Consider the following 17,745-nt stretch of genomic DNA (forward strand, 5'->3'; position numbering starts at 1 on the left):
TCGGTTCCTTCTGTCATGCAGGTGAAAGAGGACCCAAAAGCGACTTAACAGAAACAGAGTTTATTCAAGTCCAAACAGGGAATAACAGAAATCCTCTAGTCTGTAGAGGGGAATAACAGGAGAAGCGGCCACAGACTGCAGGTCGCTTCGGGTAGGCGCAGGCCGTAGTTGACAGAGACACCTGCTCACACGCAGCATCTGATGAAGGCAAAAAACACGACAGGACAGGGCGATACACAATCACAGCAAAAACACGACAGGACAGGGCGAAACGCAATCACAGCATGGTGAATACTAAACAAGGAACCGACGGGACAGGAACGGAACACAAAGGAATAAATAGGGACTCTAATCAGGGGAAAGGATCGGGAACAGGTGTGGGAAGACTAAATGATGATTAGGGGAATAGGAACAGCTGGGAGCAGGAACGGAACGATAGAGAGAAGAGAGAGCGAGAGAGTGAGAGAGGGAGGGGGAGAGAGAGGGATAGAAAGAGGGAAAGAACCAAATAAGACCAGCAGAGGGAAACGAATAGAATGGGGAGCACAGGGACAAGACATGATAATAAATGACAAACATGACACAAAGCCCTTTTTTATAGTCTTTTTACAGTAGCCTGGCTTAGATCCAGAAAAGCAAGCAAGAGCAGAGTGGCCAGGAAAAAGTTTCTAGAAGGGAGAAACCTAGAGGGGAACCCAGCTCTAAGTGGTGGCCCATACTCTTGTAGCTTTACCAGCTAGAGATAAGCCAGAATTTCAGTTCAGAGTGTGAGCATGTTTGTCAGACTGATTGATGTGAAATTAATTAAATTCAGTCCACTTATATCTAACCTCTCCTTCCTTAGTCCAGACCTTAAAGTCCAGTAGAGCCATGCCCACATTAAGATCAACAAGATCAACCAGACGCGGAGGACTATCTCCACTAGCACTGGCCTAGACATAGACAACCCATTGATCGTCATGTCATTTTAGAGTAGTGCCATTACAATGGGTAGTTGGAAATATCTATACCAATACCAAAGTTTGTAAATAGTGACATGAGATGTCACTCACTCACTAGCTGTGTTAGCGGATGCTTATCAGCATAAAGAGTTGTGTAACAGAAAACTAAAGAAGAATGATTAAATGTATCCTTCAACCAGTGCACATATTGATTGCAGGCATTTCTTTGAAAAATACAAATAGACATTTATTAACAAACATAAAAGAAACTGTTACACGGTATTAGAATACCCGCTCCAGTATTTCTCCAGTATTTTCTAAATATTCAGTGGAAGCAGGATCAGGCAGCGTTCACCCAATTACAAGCCATGTTTTTCCAGATTAAAGGCAGACACTGTACATGGTTTGCAAATGTTATGTGAATGATTCCAGCCTAGCCTACTTCTAGTCTCTCACAGTCATAAACTAACACATTGATATATTGAACTATTTTCCCCAGTAGCTTACAGCTCAGTAGTCAGTACACAGACACTGTAGTCCAGGATATGACTCATAACATCAGTATCTTTATAGGAACTACACAAATCAATGTACAGTATGTCATGCAAACACTGGGGTTTAATAAATTATCTGGAAGTGAGTAGACCTGCTTGATATAGGCCTAGGGGCAGGTATTTGAGATTGCATTATCGGCACTATTGGTTCCATTGTTTTGCAAACTAAATTCAATACACCTGAAGTATTTGAAAGCGTCTAATATGTATTTGACCCAGCCCTAGACTGGAAATAACCTTCCACATTTGAAAATCATGGGAGATTAACTTTGTCTCACGTCAGATAGCACGACGAGTGTCGCGTAGGAGTGACACGATCTGATGGAAGACCATAGGGAGATCAGAGCACTAGCTAAATATGGTACCTAAACCAACCACAGAAAAACAGGGCTAAATGTCAAATCAAAGCAAATTGTATTTGTCACATGTCGAATACAACAAGTGTAGACTTTACAGTGAAATGCTTATTTACAAGCCCTTAAACAAAAATGCTGTTTTAAGAAAATCCCCCCAAAAGTAAGAGATAAGAATAAGAAATAATGAAAGAGCAGTAGTAAATAACAATAGTGGAGCTATGTACAGGGGGTACCGGTACAGAGTCAACGTGTCAATGTACGGGGGGCACCGGTGTCAAGGTAATTATGTACATGTTTGTAGAGTTATTAAAGTGACTATGCAAATGTGTGGTTTTGAAGTTTTAAATGCTTGCTTATTTGCTATTCAAACATTTGGGATAGATAACTAATGTACTGTAAGAGATACTTTCCATTGCTGGACATAGAAATGAGTTCTGAAATTCTAGTTGAATTCAAAATAGCATGATAATAGGCAGAATATACCGCACACGCAAAACCGATTTGTGAAGGTGTTGGAGGCAAAATGCAAAAATACAAACTGCAATTTTGACTGGGAGTGTGCAGAGATATTTTCTGTTTTCCATTTCGTGGTATCCAATTGTTAGTAATTACTATCTTGTCTCATCGCTACAACTCCCGTACGGGCTCTGGAGAGACGAAGGTCAAAAGCCATGCCGTCCTCCGAAACACAACCCAACCAAGCCGCACTGCTTCTTAACACAGCGCCATTCAACCTGGAAGCCAGCCGCACCAATGTGTCGGGAGGAAACACCGTGCGCCTGGCGACCTTGGTTAGCGTGCACTGCGCCCGGCCTGCCACAGGAGTCGCTGGTGTGCGATGAGACAAGGATATCCCTACCGGCCAGACCATCCCTTACCTTGACGACGCTAGGCCAATTGTGCGTCGCCCCACGGACCTCCTGGTCGCGGACAGCTGCGACAGAGCCTGGGAGCGAACCCAGAGTCTCTGGTGGCACAGCTAGTGCTGCGATGCAGTGCCCTAGACCACTGCGGGACCCGGGAGGCCCCCTTTTTAAAATTCAAATGAGTAACACCCTCGTGGTGCGTTGTTGTGTTGAACTCATCCCTAAGCAACATACAAGTAACTGAATTATATTACTTTAATGGTTATGTGTTAATCAAACAGATTAACAGAACGTAGTATTTATTAATACAATCTAATTGCATTTTATTCAATCTGTTATTTATTAAGTAATATTTGTCCATTCCTCATACCTTGTGTAGGCTACCCCTACCAAAAATAAACACAATACTATATGAAACATCTGTATTGGAAAGCGAAAGAAGCTGGCAACATGAAGTCCAAGTTCATCTACTTCATTCACATGGCAGAATACAATAGAACTCTGAATTGCGTGAATAAAACAAAATATTTTAAACAAAACACCCACATGCATTATACATGTATAGGGAACTGTTTTTGTAGCCTAAGTTTAGGTCAAGCATATGTCCGTGCTATCTCTGTGCACCACACAGGAAGACAGTGTCAGGGGGAAATGATTGCATGGTGTGAGAAGGATGTAATGTGTATTATGTCTGTGACAGATGTCGAATGATCTGATCAGTAGCTAAGTGAAGAAGTAGTTTTTTGACTGTAGAACAGTAAAACCTTGGTTTACAGCAAGATGATATAGTATTTGTTTGTTTTGGAGAGCGGGAAGGAGAGAGAAAGAGGAAGTAGAGTAGAGAGCGAAAGAGAGGGAATGAGAGGGTGTGTTTGAGAGGTAAGGGTGACAGGAAGAAACTTGACTGTGAGGAGAGTCAGAGAGGGAGAAAGAAAGAGAGCGTGAGAGAGAGAGGAGGAAGTCTAACACAGCTACTGAAACATGTCAGCTGTTGGGTAAGTGAGACTGAAGAAGACAAATAGGTAATAGAGAAAAGGTGTGAGAGACAGAGAGAGAGAGGCAGGGTCAGGGTGTATGCATGCCAGCGTGATGGAGAGACCCTCCTGTCTCTCACGGAGCAGCAAGATGAACAGCTACATCACCAATGCCCTCTCTGACTTCTTCTTCAAGTATGAGACCCCCCGCCAGGTGCTGGTGCGGAACAGGAGAGTGGGGGTCGTGTGCCGATTGATTCAGCTGGGGGTCCTGGCTTACATCATCGGGTAAGACTCTTTTAAAGGATTCTGTTATTTACCGGGACTCTACAGGCGTGCAGACTTGGTGTGGAGCGTGGTGAGCATGTGAGTTAGTGTGTGAGCTTGTCTGTTGCAAGTTTCAGCAAGACTGAGTCATTTCTCGACTGCAAAATGCATGACCCAGCTTTCATTATTGACATTCAATGGCTTGTTTGTTGAAATGTCAAAATATGTGTAGTGGAGATCTTTACAATGTAAAACACTACAAAGTAAAATGCTACAGATATCATGAGATATCTGACCAAATTAGAAAGTGATATTTAAAGATGCTGTCTGGGATCTTGAGCACTGACAAATTCGTAACATATAGTACAAATCGCAAAGCAAAAATGTATACATAACATATACAAAATGGATGATATAGCACACAATTGTGCACAATTGTCGGGGACAGTTTTTGCTTGTGAGCGCTACTTTCAAAACTACTGGAACTACTGGCTGAAATGATACAAAACCTTTATATTTAAGGGTGACGATTTCATAATGCAAATATAACTATTTTTTGGCATACAGGAGGGATGTATATATGGAACTTTCTTGTGGATGGATCTAGTGACATCTGGGCTAATTCAGGTTTGATATTTAGGGTGATGAGTCCAATGAGTTTAATGACCAGGGTTGGTGGAGTAACGGATTACATGTCCATTGCATGTCCATTACCATTTTTTTATATTCTAATCTGTTACATTGCTAGCAAAAAAAATGTAATCAGATTACTTCTAGCATTACTTTACATTTCAGAAAGCATGTTTGCGAAAAAATTAATTGACACCTTTCTGTTTTCTCACTGACATTCAAATCAGCATTGAAAAAAAGTTTGTTCCGCCTGAGCGAGTCTGACCACAAGTCAGAGACCACTACGAAGACACACCTAATGAGTTTGATGGATTACAGAAAAAGAGCAGGAATAGGTGTTCGTAGGCTACAGTCCACGCTATGTCTTCCAATGTTGCGACTGCTGTCATCCTCCAAAGATGATCCAACTTGGATAAACGTTTGGAGGTCAGGGAGTGGCTGAAATTGACACAATTGTTACCCGGAGGAAAATGGGGGAGGGTCATGTTTTTTTCAATTTCAGTCTGGGGGAGGGTTGAGTATTTTTTTTATTTAGCCCAGGGAGGGTCATGTAATTTGTAATCGATTAACAAACCTAACACAATCGTAAATATAAGCGCTGGCGGTGGCACTATAGGTTCAGGGATGTGTCAAGAATTTTTCTTGCAATCTTCACATTTAAAAATGATCTTTACAAGTGCTTGCTGGTGGTGGTGTGAAAGGGCTGGGTTTTAATGACTAAACCAGTTGTGGGTGTGTCGAGGCTTAGCCCCTCACTGGCCAATATGTGGTTGCTTCACTTTGTGTATTTATGATATTTAATGTATGTATTGCCATGGATACAACTCCAATTCAAATGTTATTCCCGTTATAGTTTGTTCAACAGCTTACAGACATGAAATAACAAAATGTAGACCCATCCCATCTTTGCAAAATATGTTAACTTGAACCTGTTTGCAGTCAACATTGTTCTAAATAATTGCTTGGCTTCAATGTAGAAATATATAGCCTACATAGCATTCTCACTGATATAGGGGCTCGCCCTACTGTATATTGAATTATGGCTGAGCATGGACATGCCAAACGGTGTCAATAAGCAAGATAAAATGAATTATTGATAAGGCCTAAAAACAGAAGAAATCATTCTCAAATTCTAAACAAAACAAAACAACAACTTGTTTTAAATCGGCTATGTCTAAATAGACTTACTGACACCATCATTGATCCCTATGGGCATATAATAGGGTATTAAAACAAGGCAGACTAAGCACATCCAAACTTTTCACAAATATCCAATATAAAGAGAAAGGGAGAATATCCACTCACCGTTATACTTTTCCCTTCGGAAAAAAATCATACCCCTTGACTTTTTCCACATTTTGTCACGTTACAGCCGTATTCTAAAATTTATCTCAGCAATCTACACACAATACTCCATAATGACAAAGTGAAAACTTATTTACGTAAGTATTCAGACCCTTTGCTTTGAGACTCGAAATTGAGCTCCGGTGCATCCTGTTTCCATTGATCATCCTTGAGATGTTTCTGCAACTTGATTGGAGTCCACCTGTGGTATATTCAATTGATTGGACATGATTTGGAAAGGCAAACACCTGTCTATATAAGGTCCCACATTTGACAGCGCATGTCAGAGCAAAATCGAAGCACTGAGGACGAAGGAATTGTCCGTAGAGCTACGAGACAAGATTGTGTCGAGGCACAGATCTGGGTAAGCGTACCAAAACATTTTTCGGCAGCAGGGACTGGGAGACTAGTCAGGAATGAGACAAAGATTAACGGAGCAAAGTACAGAGAGATCCTTGATGAAAACCTGCTCCAGAGTGCTCAGGACCTCATACTGAGACAAAGGTTCACCTTCCAACAGCACAACGACCATAAGCACACAGCCAAGACAATGCAGGGTGCTTCGGGACAAGTCTCTGAATGTCCTTGAGTGGCCCAGCCAGAGCCCGAATTTGAACCTGATCAAACATTCCTGGAGAAACCTGGAAATTACTGTGCAGCAACGCTCCCCATCCAACTGTTCATTTTTTTCAACAACAACAAAAAATCACTAGGATATAATAGGCTCGACACGTTGGTGTTGAACCAGCCTTCATTAAATTAGGCCTAAGGTAAGGGTAGCCTATGGAGGGATTTTGGTTTTAAAAATGGGAAATGGCAAACAAGTAATTATTACAGGAAAATAACTTCTAAATACAATGTTAACCGGTATTCACCACGATTCTCATGTAATTTCCTGATGGGCATGGACACATGTAGCCTACATCATAGAGGGGGGATTTACACACCTCCAAAGCATGGATAAAAGAATGCAGGCCTGCCTACAATAGATAGACAAAAAGGAAAAGTCATTATTGCGTTGTCCATTATTTCCAAGGCATTTATCCCTTACTTAAATAATAATTAAACAAAAAATACCTTATTAGGCTATACAGTCATTCTACAGTACCTTTTTAAATCACTTTTAGAAATATGAGTTTGGCCAGTCTTTGGTTTGAGGATCATGCAGTGAGCTTTGCATGCCTAGTTTGTTAATTTAGCCTAGCAGATGCTCTTATATTCCCATGCCCTAATCACAGTCAACAAAAATCTATTTTGTAACAACAATATCATTGAATAAAATAGAATAAATTAGAAAATGATAGTTTCCGCTAGTTCTACAAGTGCATATCTAATGATATGCAGCTACTGTGTTAAAAACAAACTGATTTTTCTCGAATTCATGTTCTGTTGTGGTACTAAACGATTCTGCTCATCTCCATTCATGTAAAATTGTGTAGAAGTGCATGAAACAAGTTTATTTAAGGTAATTTTTCCTCGGACCGCAAATAAGATGATCGATTCATGCATTGACCTTGGCAGCGGGCAGAATGTGCATCCACACGCTGGCTACTTTGCCATGTAGGCTAATGCTTACAAAACGAAGAACAGTTTCTAAAACCACAAATCTAAAGGATCTGCTCTGTCCTAAGAGTGAGGGTAAACGTTAGGCATGTTCTCTGCTATCCACTTTATGTTGTAATTATTATTTTAGGTATTGTGGAGGGTCAATTTGACGTCTGTAGTGGCCATAAAGCATTTATTGCGAACAGAGCAGAGCTGTTTTGAAGGAAGTTGTCAAGGAAGTGAGTTTGTGTTTATACAGGACCTCCCTCGTTTTACATTATCGATCATAGTCTGCTGCTGGTAAAAAGTATGTGTTATGGATTTACACCCCCTGTTCAAATCAAATCAACGTTTATTTGTCACGTGCGCCGAATTCAACAGGTGTAAACCTTACAGTGAAATGTTTACTTACAGGCTCTAACCAATGGTGCCCCCCCCAAAAAAATGTGTGTGTGTGTGTGTGTGTGTGTGTGTGTGTGTGTGTGTGTGTGTGTGTGTGTGTGTGTGTGTGTGTGTGTGTGTGTGTGTGTGTGTGTGTGTGTGTGTGTGTGTGTGTGTGTGTGTGTGTGTGTGTGTGTAGGAGCACTGAGCACGAAACTAAAAAGATTTGGCATGGGTCCTGAGATCCTCAGAAGGTTCTAAATAAAACAACAGTAGAAGGACATTTGAAAAAAGGGTAGCAAGGCTATATACAGACACCTGTTAGTCAGGCTTATTGAGGTAGTATGTACATGTAGGTATCGTTAACATGACTGTGCATATATGATGAACAGAGAGGAGCAGAAGCGTAAAAAGAGGGGTTGGCGGGTGGTGGGACACAATGCAGATAGCCCAGTTAGCCAATGTGTGGGAGCACTGGTTAGTCGGGCCAATTTAGGTAGTATGTACATCAATGTATAGTTAAAGTGACTAAGCATATAAGATAAACAGAGAGTAGCAGCAGCGTAAAAGAGGGTTTACGGGGGGGGGGCAATGCAAATAGTCCGGGGAACCATTGGTTACCTGTTCAGGAGTCTTATGGCTTTGGGGTAAAAACTGTTGAGAAGTCCTAGACTTTGCATTCCGGTACCGCTTGCCATCTGGTAGTAGAGAGAACAGTCTATGACTGGGGTGGCTGGGGTCTTTGACAATTTTTAGGGCCTTCCTCTGACACCACCTGTAGAGGTCCTGGCCTCTGTGTAGAGGTCCTGGATGGCAGGCAGCTTTGCCCCAGTGATATACTTGGCTGTACGCACTACCCTCTGAAGTGCCTTGCGGTCAGAGGACAAGCAATTGCCGTACCAGGCAGTGATGCAACCGGTCAGGATGCTCTCGATGTTGCAGCTGTAGAACCTTTTGAGGATCTCAGGACCCATATGCCAAATCTTTTTAGTTTCGTGCTCAGTGCTCCCACACACGCACGCACGCACGCACGCACGCTCGCACGCACGCACGCACGCACGCACACACACACACACACACACACACACACACACACACACACACACACACACACACACACACAAGTTTCTTGAGGGGGAATAGGCTTTGTCGTGCCCTCTTCACGACTGTCTTGGTGTGTTTGGACCAATCTAGTTTGTTGTTGATGTGGATACCAAGGAATTTGAAGCTCTCAACCTGCTCCACTACAGCCCCGTCGACGAGAATGGGGACGTGCTCGGTGCTCCTTTTCCTGTAGTCCACAATCATCTCCTTATTCTTGGTTACATTGAGGGATAGGTTGTTATTATGGCACCACCTGGCCAGGTCTCTGACCTCCTCCCTAAAGGTTGTCTCTTCGTTAATGATGGTTTTGGAGTCGTGCCTGGCCATGCAGTCATGGGTGAACAGGGAGTACAGGAGGGGACTGAGCACCAGGATCCAGTTGCAGAGGTAGGTGTTTAGTCCCAGGATCCTTAGCTTGGTGATGAGCTTTAAGGGTATTATGGTGTTGAATGCTGAGCTGTAGTCAATGAACAGCATTCTCACATTGGTGTCCCCTTTGTCCAGGTGGGAAAGGGCAGTGTGGAGTGCAATAGAGATTGCATCATCTGTGGATCTGTTTGGGTGGTATGCAAATTGGAGTGGGTCTAGGGTTTCTGGGATAATGGTGTTGATGTGAGCCATTACAAGCCTTTCTAAGCACTTCATTGCTAAGGATGTGAGTGCTACAGGTCTTTAGTCATTTAGGCAGGTTGCCTTTGTGTTCTTGGGCACAGGGACTATGGTGGTCTGCTTGAAGTATGTTGGTATTACAGACTCAATCAGGGACATGTTGAAAATGTCAGTGAAGACTCCTGCCAGTTGGTCAGCACATGCCCGGAGCACACGTCCTGGTAATCCGTCTGGCCCCGCAGCCTTGTGTATGTTGACCTGTTTAAAGGTCTTACTCACGTCGACTACGGAGAGCGTGATCACACAGTCGTCTGGAACAGCTGATGCTCTCATGCATGCCTCAGTGTTGCTTGCCTCGAAGCGACCATAGAAGTGATTTAGCTCGTCTGGTAGGCTCGTGTCACTGTGCTTCGTGTCACTGTGCTTCTCTTTGTAGTCTGTAATAGTTTGCAAGCCCTGCCACATCCGACGAGCGTCTGAGCCGGTGTAGTATGATTCAATCTTAGCCCTGTATTCATGCAATGCCTGTTTGATGCTTTGTCGCAGGGCATAGCGGGATTTCTTGTAAGCATCCGGGTCCAGCACCTTGAAAGTGGCAGCTCTACCCTTTAGCTCAGTGCGAATGTTGCCTGTAATCCATGGCTTCTGGTTGGGGTATGTACGTACAGACACTGTGGGGACGACATCCTCAATGCACTTATTGATAAAGCCAGTGACTGATGTAGTGTATTCCTCAATGTCATCAGAAGAATCCCATAACTTGTTCCAGTCTGTGATAGCAAAGCAGTCCTGTAGTTTAGCATCTGCTTCATCTGACCATTTTTTTATAGACCGAGTCACTGGTGCTTCCGAGGATAGAGCTGTGGTCGGATTTACCAAATGGAGGGCGAGGGAGAGCTTTGTACGTGTCTCTGTGTGGAGTACAGGTGATCTATAATTTGTTTTCCTCTGGTTGCACATTTAACATGTTGATAGAGATTTGGTAGAACTGATTTAAGTTTCCCTGCATTAAAGTCACCGGCCACTAGGAGCGCCGCCTCTGGGTGAGTGGTTTCCTGTTTACTTATTTCCTTATACAGCTGACTGAGTGCGGTCTTAGTGCCAGCATCTGTCTGTGGTGGTAAATTAACAGCCACGAAAAGTATAGCTGAGAACTCCCTAGGCAAGTAGTGTGGCCCGCAGTTTATCACAATATACTCAACTTCAGGCAAGCAAAATCTAGAGACTTCCTTAGATTTCGTGCACCAGCTGTTGTTTACAAATATGCACAGACCGCCCCTCCCTCGTCTGTGTGCTGTTCTATCCTGCCGGTGCAGCGTGTATCCCGCTAGCTAAATAACCATGTCGTCATTCAGCCACGATTCCACGAGGCATAGGATATTACATTTTTTAAATGTCCCGTTGGTAGGATATTCATGATCTTATTGTCCAATGATTGCACGTTGGCGAGTAATATTGATGGTAACGGCAGCTTTCCTAGTTGTTTTCTGCGGGTCCAGACGAGGCATCCGGCTCTTCGTCCTCTGCCTCGCTTCCTTTTGCGAATAATTGGAATGTCTGCCCTGTGGGTTGTTTGGAGAATATCGTGTGAGTCCTGCTTGCTGCTGTTGTTGTTGTTGAAGAAATCTTCGTCTAATCCGAGGTGAGTGATTGCTGTCCTGATATCCAGAAGCTCTTTTCTGCTGTAACATACGGTTGCAGAAACATTATGTACAAAATCATTTACAAATATTGCGAAAAAAGACATATAATAGCACAATTGTTTCGGAGACTGTAAAACGGAGGCCATCTCCTCCGGCGCCATCTATGATTGTGGATGAAGAGTTACCTGACTAACAGCACACAGATGGTGTTCTTTAATGGAAGCCTCTCCAACATAATCCAGGTAGAATCAGGAATTCCCCATGGCAGCTGTCTAGGCCTCTTACTTTTTAAAATATTTACTAATGACATGACACGCTTTGAGTAAAGCCATTGTGTCTATGTATGCAAATGACTCAACACTATTACAAGTCAGCTACTACAGCGACTGAAATGACTGCAACACTTAACAAAGAGCTGCAATTAGTTTCAGAATGGGTGGCAAGGAATAAGTTATTCCTAAATATATATTTTTTTAAACTAAAAGCATTGTATTTGGGACAAATCATTCAATAAACCCTAAACCTTAACTAAAACTTCAAAAAACAAAATGTGGAAACTGAGCAATTTGAGGTGACTAAACTGCTTGGAGTCACCCTGGATTGTAAACTGTCGTGGTCAAAACATATTGCTACAGTAGATAAGATAGGGAGAAGTCTGTCCATAATAAAGTGCTGCTTCATCTTCTTAACAACACTATCAACAAGGCAGGTCCTACATGCTTTAGTTTTGTCGCACCTGGACTACTTTTCAGTCGTGTGGTCAGGTGGCACAAAGAGGGACTTAGGAAAATTGCAATTTGCTCAGAACAGGGCAGCACGGCTGGCCCTTGGATGTACACAGAGAGCAAACGTGAATAATATGCATGTCAAACTCTCCTGGCTCAAAGTGGAGGAGAGATTGACTTCATCGCTACTTGTGAGAGGTATTGACATGTTGAAAGCACCGAGCTGTCTGTTTAAACAACTAGCACACAGCTCAGACACCCATGTATACCCCACAATACATGCCACCAGAGGTATCTTCACAGTTCCCAAGTCCAGAACCGACTATGGGAGGTTGCACAGTACTACATAGAGCCATGACTTCATGGAACTCTATTCCACATCAGGTAACTGATGCAAGAAGTAGAATCAGATTTAAAAAATTGATAAAAATACACCTTATTGAACAGCGGGGACTATGAAGCTACACAAACATAGGCACAGACACATGCATATACACACATCATAACATACGCACTGTTTTACATTTTTTTATTTTTTATTTCACCTTTATTTATATCCTCTTGAAACTAGGGGGCACTATTTTTATTTTTGGAAAAATATCGTTCCCAAAGTAAACCGCCTATTTCTCAGGACCAGATGCTGGAATATGCATATAATTGACATCTTAGGATAGAAAACACTCTAAAGTTTCCAAAACTGTCAAAATATTGTCTGTGAGTATAACAGAACTGATTTTGCAGGCGAAAGCCTAAGAAAAATCCAATCAGGAAGTGACTCATGTTTTGAAACTGTTGTGTTCCTATGCACTCCTATTGGCCACTGAAAGGGATGTCAACCAGATTCATTTTTCTACGTATTCCCTAAGGTGTCTACAGCATTGTGAAGTAGTTTCATGCCTTTATGTTGAAGAATGAGCGTAAACGACTACATTGCGTAAGTGGCCAGCAGAGGGCTCTCTGAGTGATTCTTGCGTAAAAGACAGAGGTAGTCATTTTTCCTCTCGCTCCTACTGAAAAGCCAATTGTCCCGGTTGATATATTATCGAATAGATATTTGAAAAACACCTTGAGGATTGATTATAAAAAACGTTTGCCATGTTTCTGTCCATATTATGGATATAATATGATTTTTTGTCGTGACCGCTATTTCCGGTGGATTTCTCAACATAACGTGACAAACAAACAGAGGAATTTTGGGTATAAAAATCATCTTTATGGAACAAAAGGAACATTTGCTGTCTAACTGGGAGTCTCGTCAGTGAAAACATCCAAAGATCATCAAAGGCAAACGGTTATAATTTGATTGCTTTTCTGATTTTCATGACCAAGCTTCCTGCTGCTAGCTGGACATAATGCTCTGCTAGGCTATCGATACACAAACGCTTGTCTTGCTTTGGCTGTAAAGCATAATTTCACAATCTGAGATGACAGGGTGGTTACCAAAAGGCTAAGCTGTGTTTCACTATATTTCACTTGTGATTTCATGAATATGAATATTTTCTAGTAATATTTTTTGACCGTTGCGCTATGCTAATTAGTGTAGTTGATGACAATTCTCCCGGATCTGGCCAATTGCGACCTGGCCAAGATAAAGCAAAGCAGTGTGACAAAATAACAACACAGAGTTACACATAAACAAATGTACAGTCAATAACACAATAGAAAAATCTATGTACAGTGTGTGCAACTATACACGCATACACATGAATTTTGTTTTGTAGATATGTGGTAATGGCCTGAGGGCACACACTTAGTGTGTTGTGAAATCAGATATTAATGTTGTGTAACTGCCTTAATTTTGCCGGACCTCAGGAAGCAGCTAATGGGGATCCATAATAAAGACAATTACAAATACCTACCGTCAACCAATCATGTCAGTGTGGAGCTATACAGAACACTCCACATTGTACATTTTTTTTGGAGGAGCACAGCAATGTGGTATGGAGCTCAATTTGGCCTCTGCATGCCTCGGAGGCTCTGCAACTACGTCATTACCGTCCATATGGTGCCTCCAACCATATTTTCGGATCAAGCATAAAAGCCTATTTATTTTTTAACTCAAAGTAATGAGACCAATCAGTCGTCTATGACAGCAAAATCATAAACAATAGAGTAGGCTAATTAGTCTTTAGTTTTGTGGTTATGCTTAGGTATAGCAATTTGGCTAATCTGTATTTCCACATTATTCCACATTTCCACAATATTGAGGATAGATTGTTGCTTCCATCAATGTAATTGTCTGCATCATTTACAAACCCAATTTATTTTTGGGGTAAATATATCTATATATATATACATACATCCACATATATACAGTTGGCTCCAAAATTACTGGCACCCCTGACTGACAATGCACAAATAATACATTTAAAAAAATATAAACAATATAATTACAGAGAAACTCAAAATACCAACATGTGAGAAATTACTGTACTTTATTAATGCTTCAATGGAAGCCACCAAAAGCATACAATTATTTAATGCAAAATACATTTTACCAAAATCAAGGTTTCATAATTATTGGCACTCCTCATTTAGTGCTTAGTGAAACCACCTCTGGAGTCCTTTCCTGTAATGTTTGACAAGGAACACATTTGGAGGGATTTTGGACCATTCCTCTAAGCAGATCCTTTCAAGATCCTTCACATTCTTAGGTTTGCGCTTATCAACTGCCGTCTTCAATTAAGCTCACAAGTTTTCGATTGGATTGGGGTCCGGCGACAGAGATAGCCATGGCAGAACAATGATTTGGTTGTCACAGAACCATTTCTGTGTGGATATTGAGGTATGTTTTGGGTCATTGTCATGTTGGAAAGTCCACCTACGGCCAAGTCCCAGCCTTCTGGCAGAGTGAACCAGATTGTCAGCCAAAATTGCCTGATACTTGGTGGAATTCATTATGTCATCAATCTTAACCAGTGCCCCTGGACCTCTGGAATTAAAACAGACCCAAAACATCACTGACCCACCAAGGACTGTAATTCTTTCACAGTGATTCTTGGGGATTTTGTTTCTTCTCTCACCATCCTCCTCCCTATCCTGGGGTTTTCAACTGTTCCATATCTTTTGAATTTTTTATAATTGCCCTGACAGTGCTCAATGGTATATTCAATCGTTTGTGGATTTTCTTGTTGCCATTACCAGATTTATAAAGGTCTATGAATATCTGTCCTTTTGAACTGTCAGTTATTTTGTTTTCTTCATGATGTTGGATGACAAAGGGATATTGCATGCGTGTTACCTAATTTTTATACCCTAGTGAAACAGGAAGTGATGTAATGGCTCAATATAGTTCCTTAAGACTTAGATCAACTTAAATAAATGGAATTTAATTCCTGGTTTAATCTTGGTAGATGTTATTTACAATACTATTTAAGGGTGCCATTAATTGTGAAACCTTGATTTGGAGGACATTCATTTTTTATTAAATCAATAAATTATTTTGGTGGATTCCATTGAAACATTAATAAATAACAGTATTTCTCACATGTTGGTATATTGAGTTTACATTCTATAATTATATTGTTTATATTTAAAAAAATAATGTTTGTGCATTGCCAGTCAGAAGTGCCAGTAATTTTGGAGCCCACTCTGTACACATATAAACATTCATACATATACACATATATATATATACATACATACACATACATATGCACATACACTTCTTTTTGAATATACCTTCCTTTATTATTCCCCACAAACCCTACCACCCTTCTCCTAATTGGAGTAAACTAATAAACAATAACACTAACAATTGAAGTCAGAAGTTTACATACACCTTAGCCTAATACATTTAAACTCAGTTTTTCACAATTCCTGGTGATTAATTCAAGTAAAAGATTCCCTGTTTTAGGTTAGTTAGGATCACCACTTTATTTTAAGAATGTCAAATGTCAGAATATAAGTAGAGAGAATGATTTATTCAGCTTTTCTTTCTTTCATCACATTCCCAGTGGGTCAGAAGTTTACATACACTCAATTAGTATTAGGTAGCATTGCCTTTAAATAGTTTAACTTGGGCCAAACATTTCGGGTAGCCTTCCACAAGCTTCCCACAATAATTTGGGTGAATTTTGGCCCAATCCTCCTGACAGAGCTGGTGTAACTGAGTCAGGTTTGTAGGCCTCCTTGCTTTCACACGCTTTTTCAGTAATGCCCACAAATGTTCTATGTGATTGAGGTCAGGGCTTTGTGATGGCCACTCCAATACCTTGACTTTGTTGTCCTTAAGCCATTTTGCCTCAACATTGGAAGTATGTTTGGGGTCATTGTCCATTTGGAAGACCCATTTGCGACCAAGCTTTAACTTCCTGACTGATGTCTTGAGATTTCGCTTCAATATATCCACATCATTTTCTTACCTCATGATGCTATCTATTTTGTGAAGTGCACCATTCCCTCCTGCAGCAAAGCACCCCCACAACATGATGCTGCCACCCCCGTGCTTCACGGTTGGGATGGTGTTCTTCAGCTTGCAAGCATCCCCCCCTTTTCCTCCAAACATAACGATGGTCATTATGGCCAAACAGTTCTATTTTTGTTTCATCAGACCAGAAGGACATTTCTCCAAAAAGTACAGTCTTTGTCCCCATGTAAAGTTGTAGACCGTAGTCTGGCCTTTGTATGACGGTTTTGGAGCAGTGGCATCTTCCTTGCTGAGCGGCCTTTCACGTTATGTCGATATAGGACTCGTTTTACTGTGGATATAGATACTTTTGTACCCGTTTCCTCCAGCATCTTCACATGGTCCTTTGCTGTTGTTCTGGGATTTATTTGCACTTTTCACACCAAAGTACGTTCATCTCTAGGAGACCGAACACGTCTCCTTCCTGAGCGGTATGATGGCTGTGTGGTCAAATGGTGTTTATACTTGCGTACTATTGTTTGTACAGATGAACATGGTGCCTCTAGGCATTTGTAAATTGCTCCCAAGGTTAAACCAGACTTGTGGAGATCTACAATGTTTTTTTCTGAGCTCTTAGCTGATTTCTTTTGATTTTCCCATGATGTCAAGCAAAGAGGCACTGAGTTTGAAGGTAGGCCTTGAAATACATCCACAGGTACACCTCCAATTGACATGAATGATGTAAATTAGCCTGTCAGAAGCTTCTAAAGCCATGACATAATTTTCTGGAATTTTCCATGCATTTCAAAGGCACAGTCAACTTAGTGTATGTAAACCTCTGACCCACAGGAATTGTGATACAGTGAATTATAAGTGAAATAATCTGTCTGTAAACAATTGTTAGAAAAATGACTTGTGTCATGCACAAAGTAGATGTTCTAACCGACTTGCCAAAACTATAGTTTGTTATCAAGAAATTTGTGGAGTGGTTGAAAAACTAGTTTTAATGACTCCAACCTAAGTGTATGTAAACTTCTGACTTGAACTATAGGTTTCTACTTCCAGCTTATACATACTATTCCCTTTTTGTATACAGGATGAATAGATGTAAACAGGAACCTTCTTGTTGTGACTGGCTGTTGTGGCAGCTGAATGAATTATCTGGAGGAATAGTGAAGAATGATGGAACAGCAGCTGGCATGTTATATTGTATACTGTGAGCATATAAGGAGCAAGGAGCTAGAGATTAGCTGCAGCTGAAGACATCCCTCTTATCACCAGTCTTGGGTAATGCAACATTACTGCATATTGGGAAACTTGTTCACATAGATAGTCACATTGGACCAATCCTCTCCTTAGCTTGCAGACTTGCTACCACATGTAGGTTTGCAAATAGTGTGATGAATCAGTGTTGTGGAAGGAGGATGAATTCTTTGGACTTTCATGCTGTACTTTGTA

The 17,745-nt window shown here is 41.3% G+C and overlaps 1 protein-coding gene across 4 annotated transcripts in view; it reads left to right on the forward strand.

The window, feature by feature from the left end:
* The first annotated feature begins 3,464 nt into the window (after positions 1-3,464).
* LOC123999934 (P2X purinoceptor 1-like) overlaps positions 3,465-17,745 on the forward strand; it is a 53,758-nt gene continuing 39,477 nt past the window's right edge. For 2 of the 4 annotated variants that reach the window (XR_006832516.1, XM_046305977.1), the window contains exon 1: positions 3,469-3,979. Coding sequence is in view for 3 of the 4 variants with exons in the window: in XM_046305977.1 (XP_046161933.1) it covers positions 3,792-3,979 (188 nt within the window). In the remaining variant the exon portion in view is untranslated. Of the gene's footprint in view, positions 3,980-17,745 lie in introns of all 4 variants that reach the window. The other 2 variants (XM_046305976.1, XM_046305978.1) reach the window with 2 other exon arrangements.

This window comes from Oncorhynchus gorbuscha, linkage group LG16, assembly GCF_021184085.1.
Source record: "Oncorhynchus gorbuscha isolate QuinsamMale2020 ecotype Even-year linkage group LG16, OgorEven_v1.0, whole genome shotgun sequence".
NCBI lineage: Eukaryota > Metazoa > Chordata > Actinopteri > Salmoniformes > Salmonidae > Oncorhynchus > Oncorhynchus gorbuscha.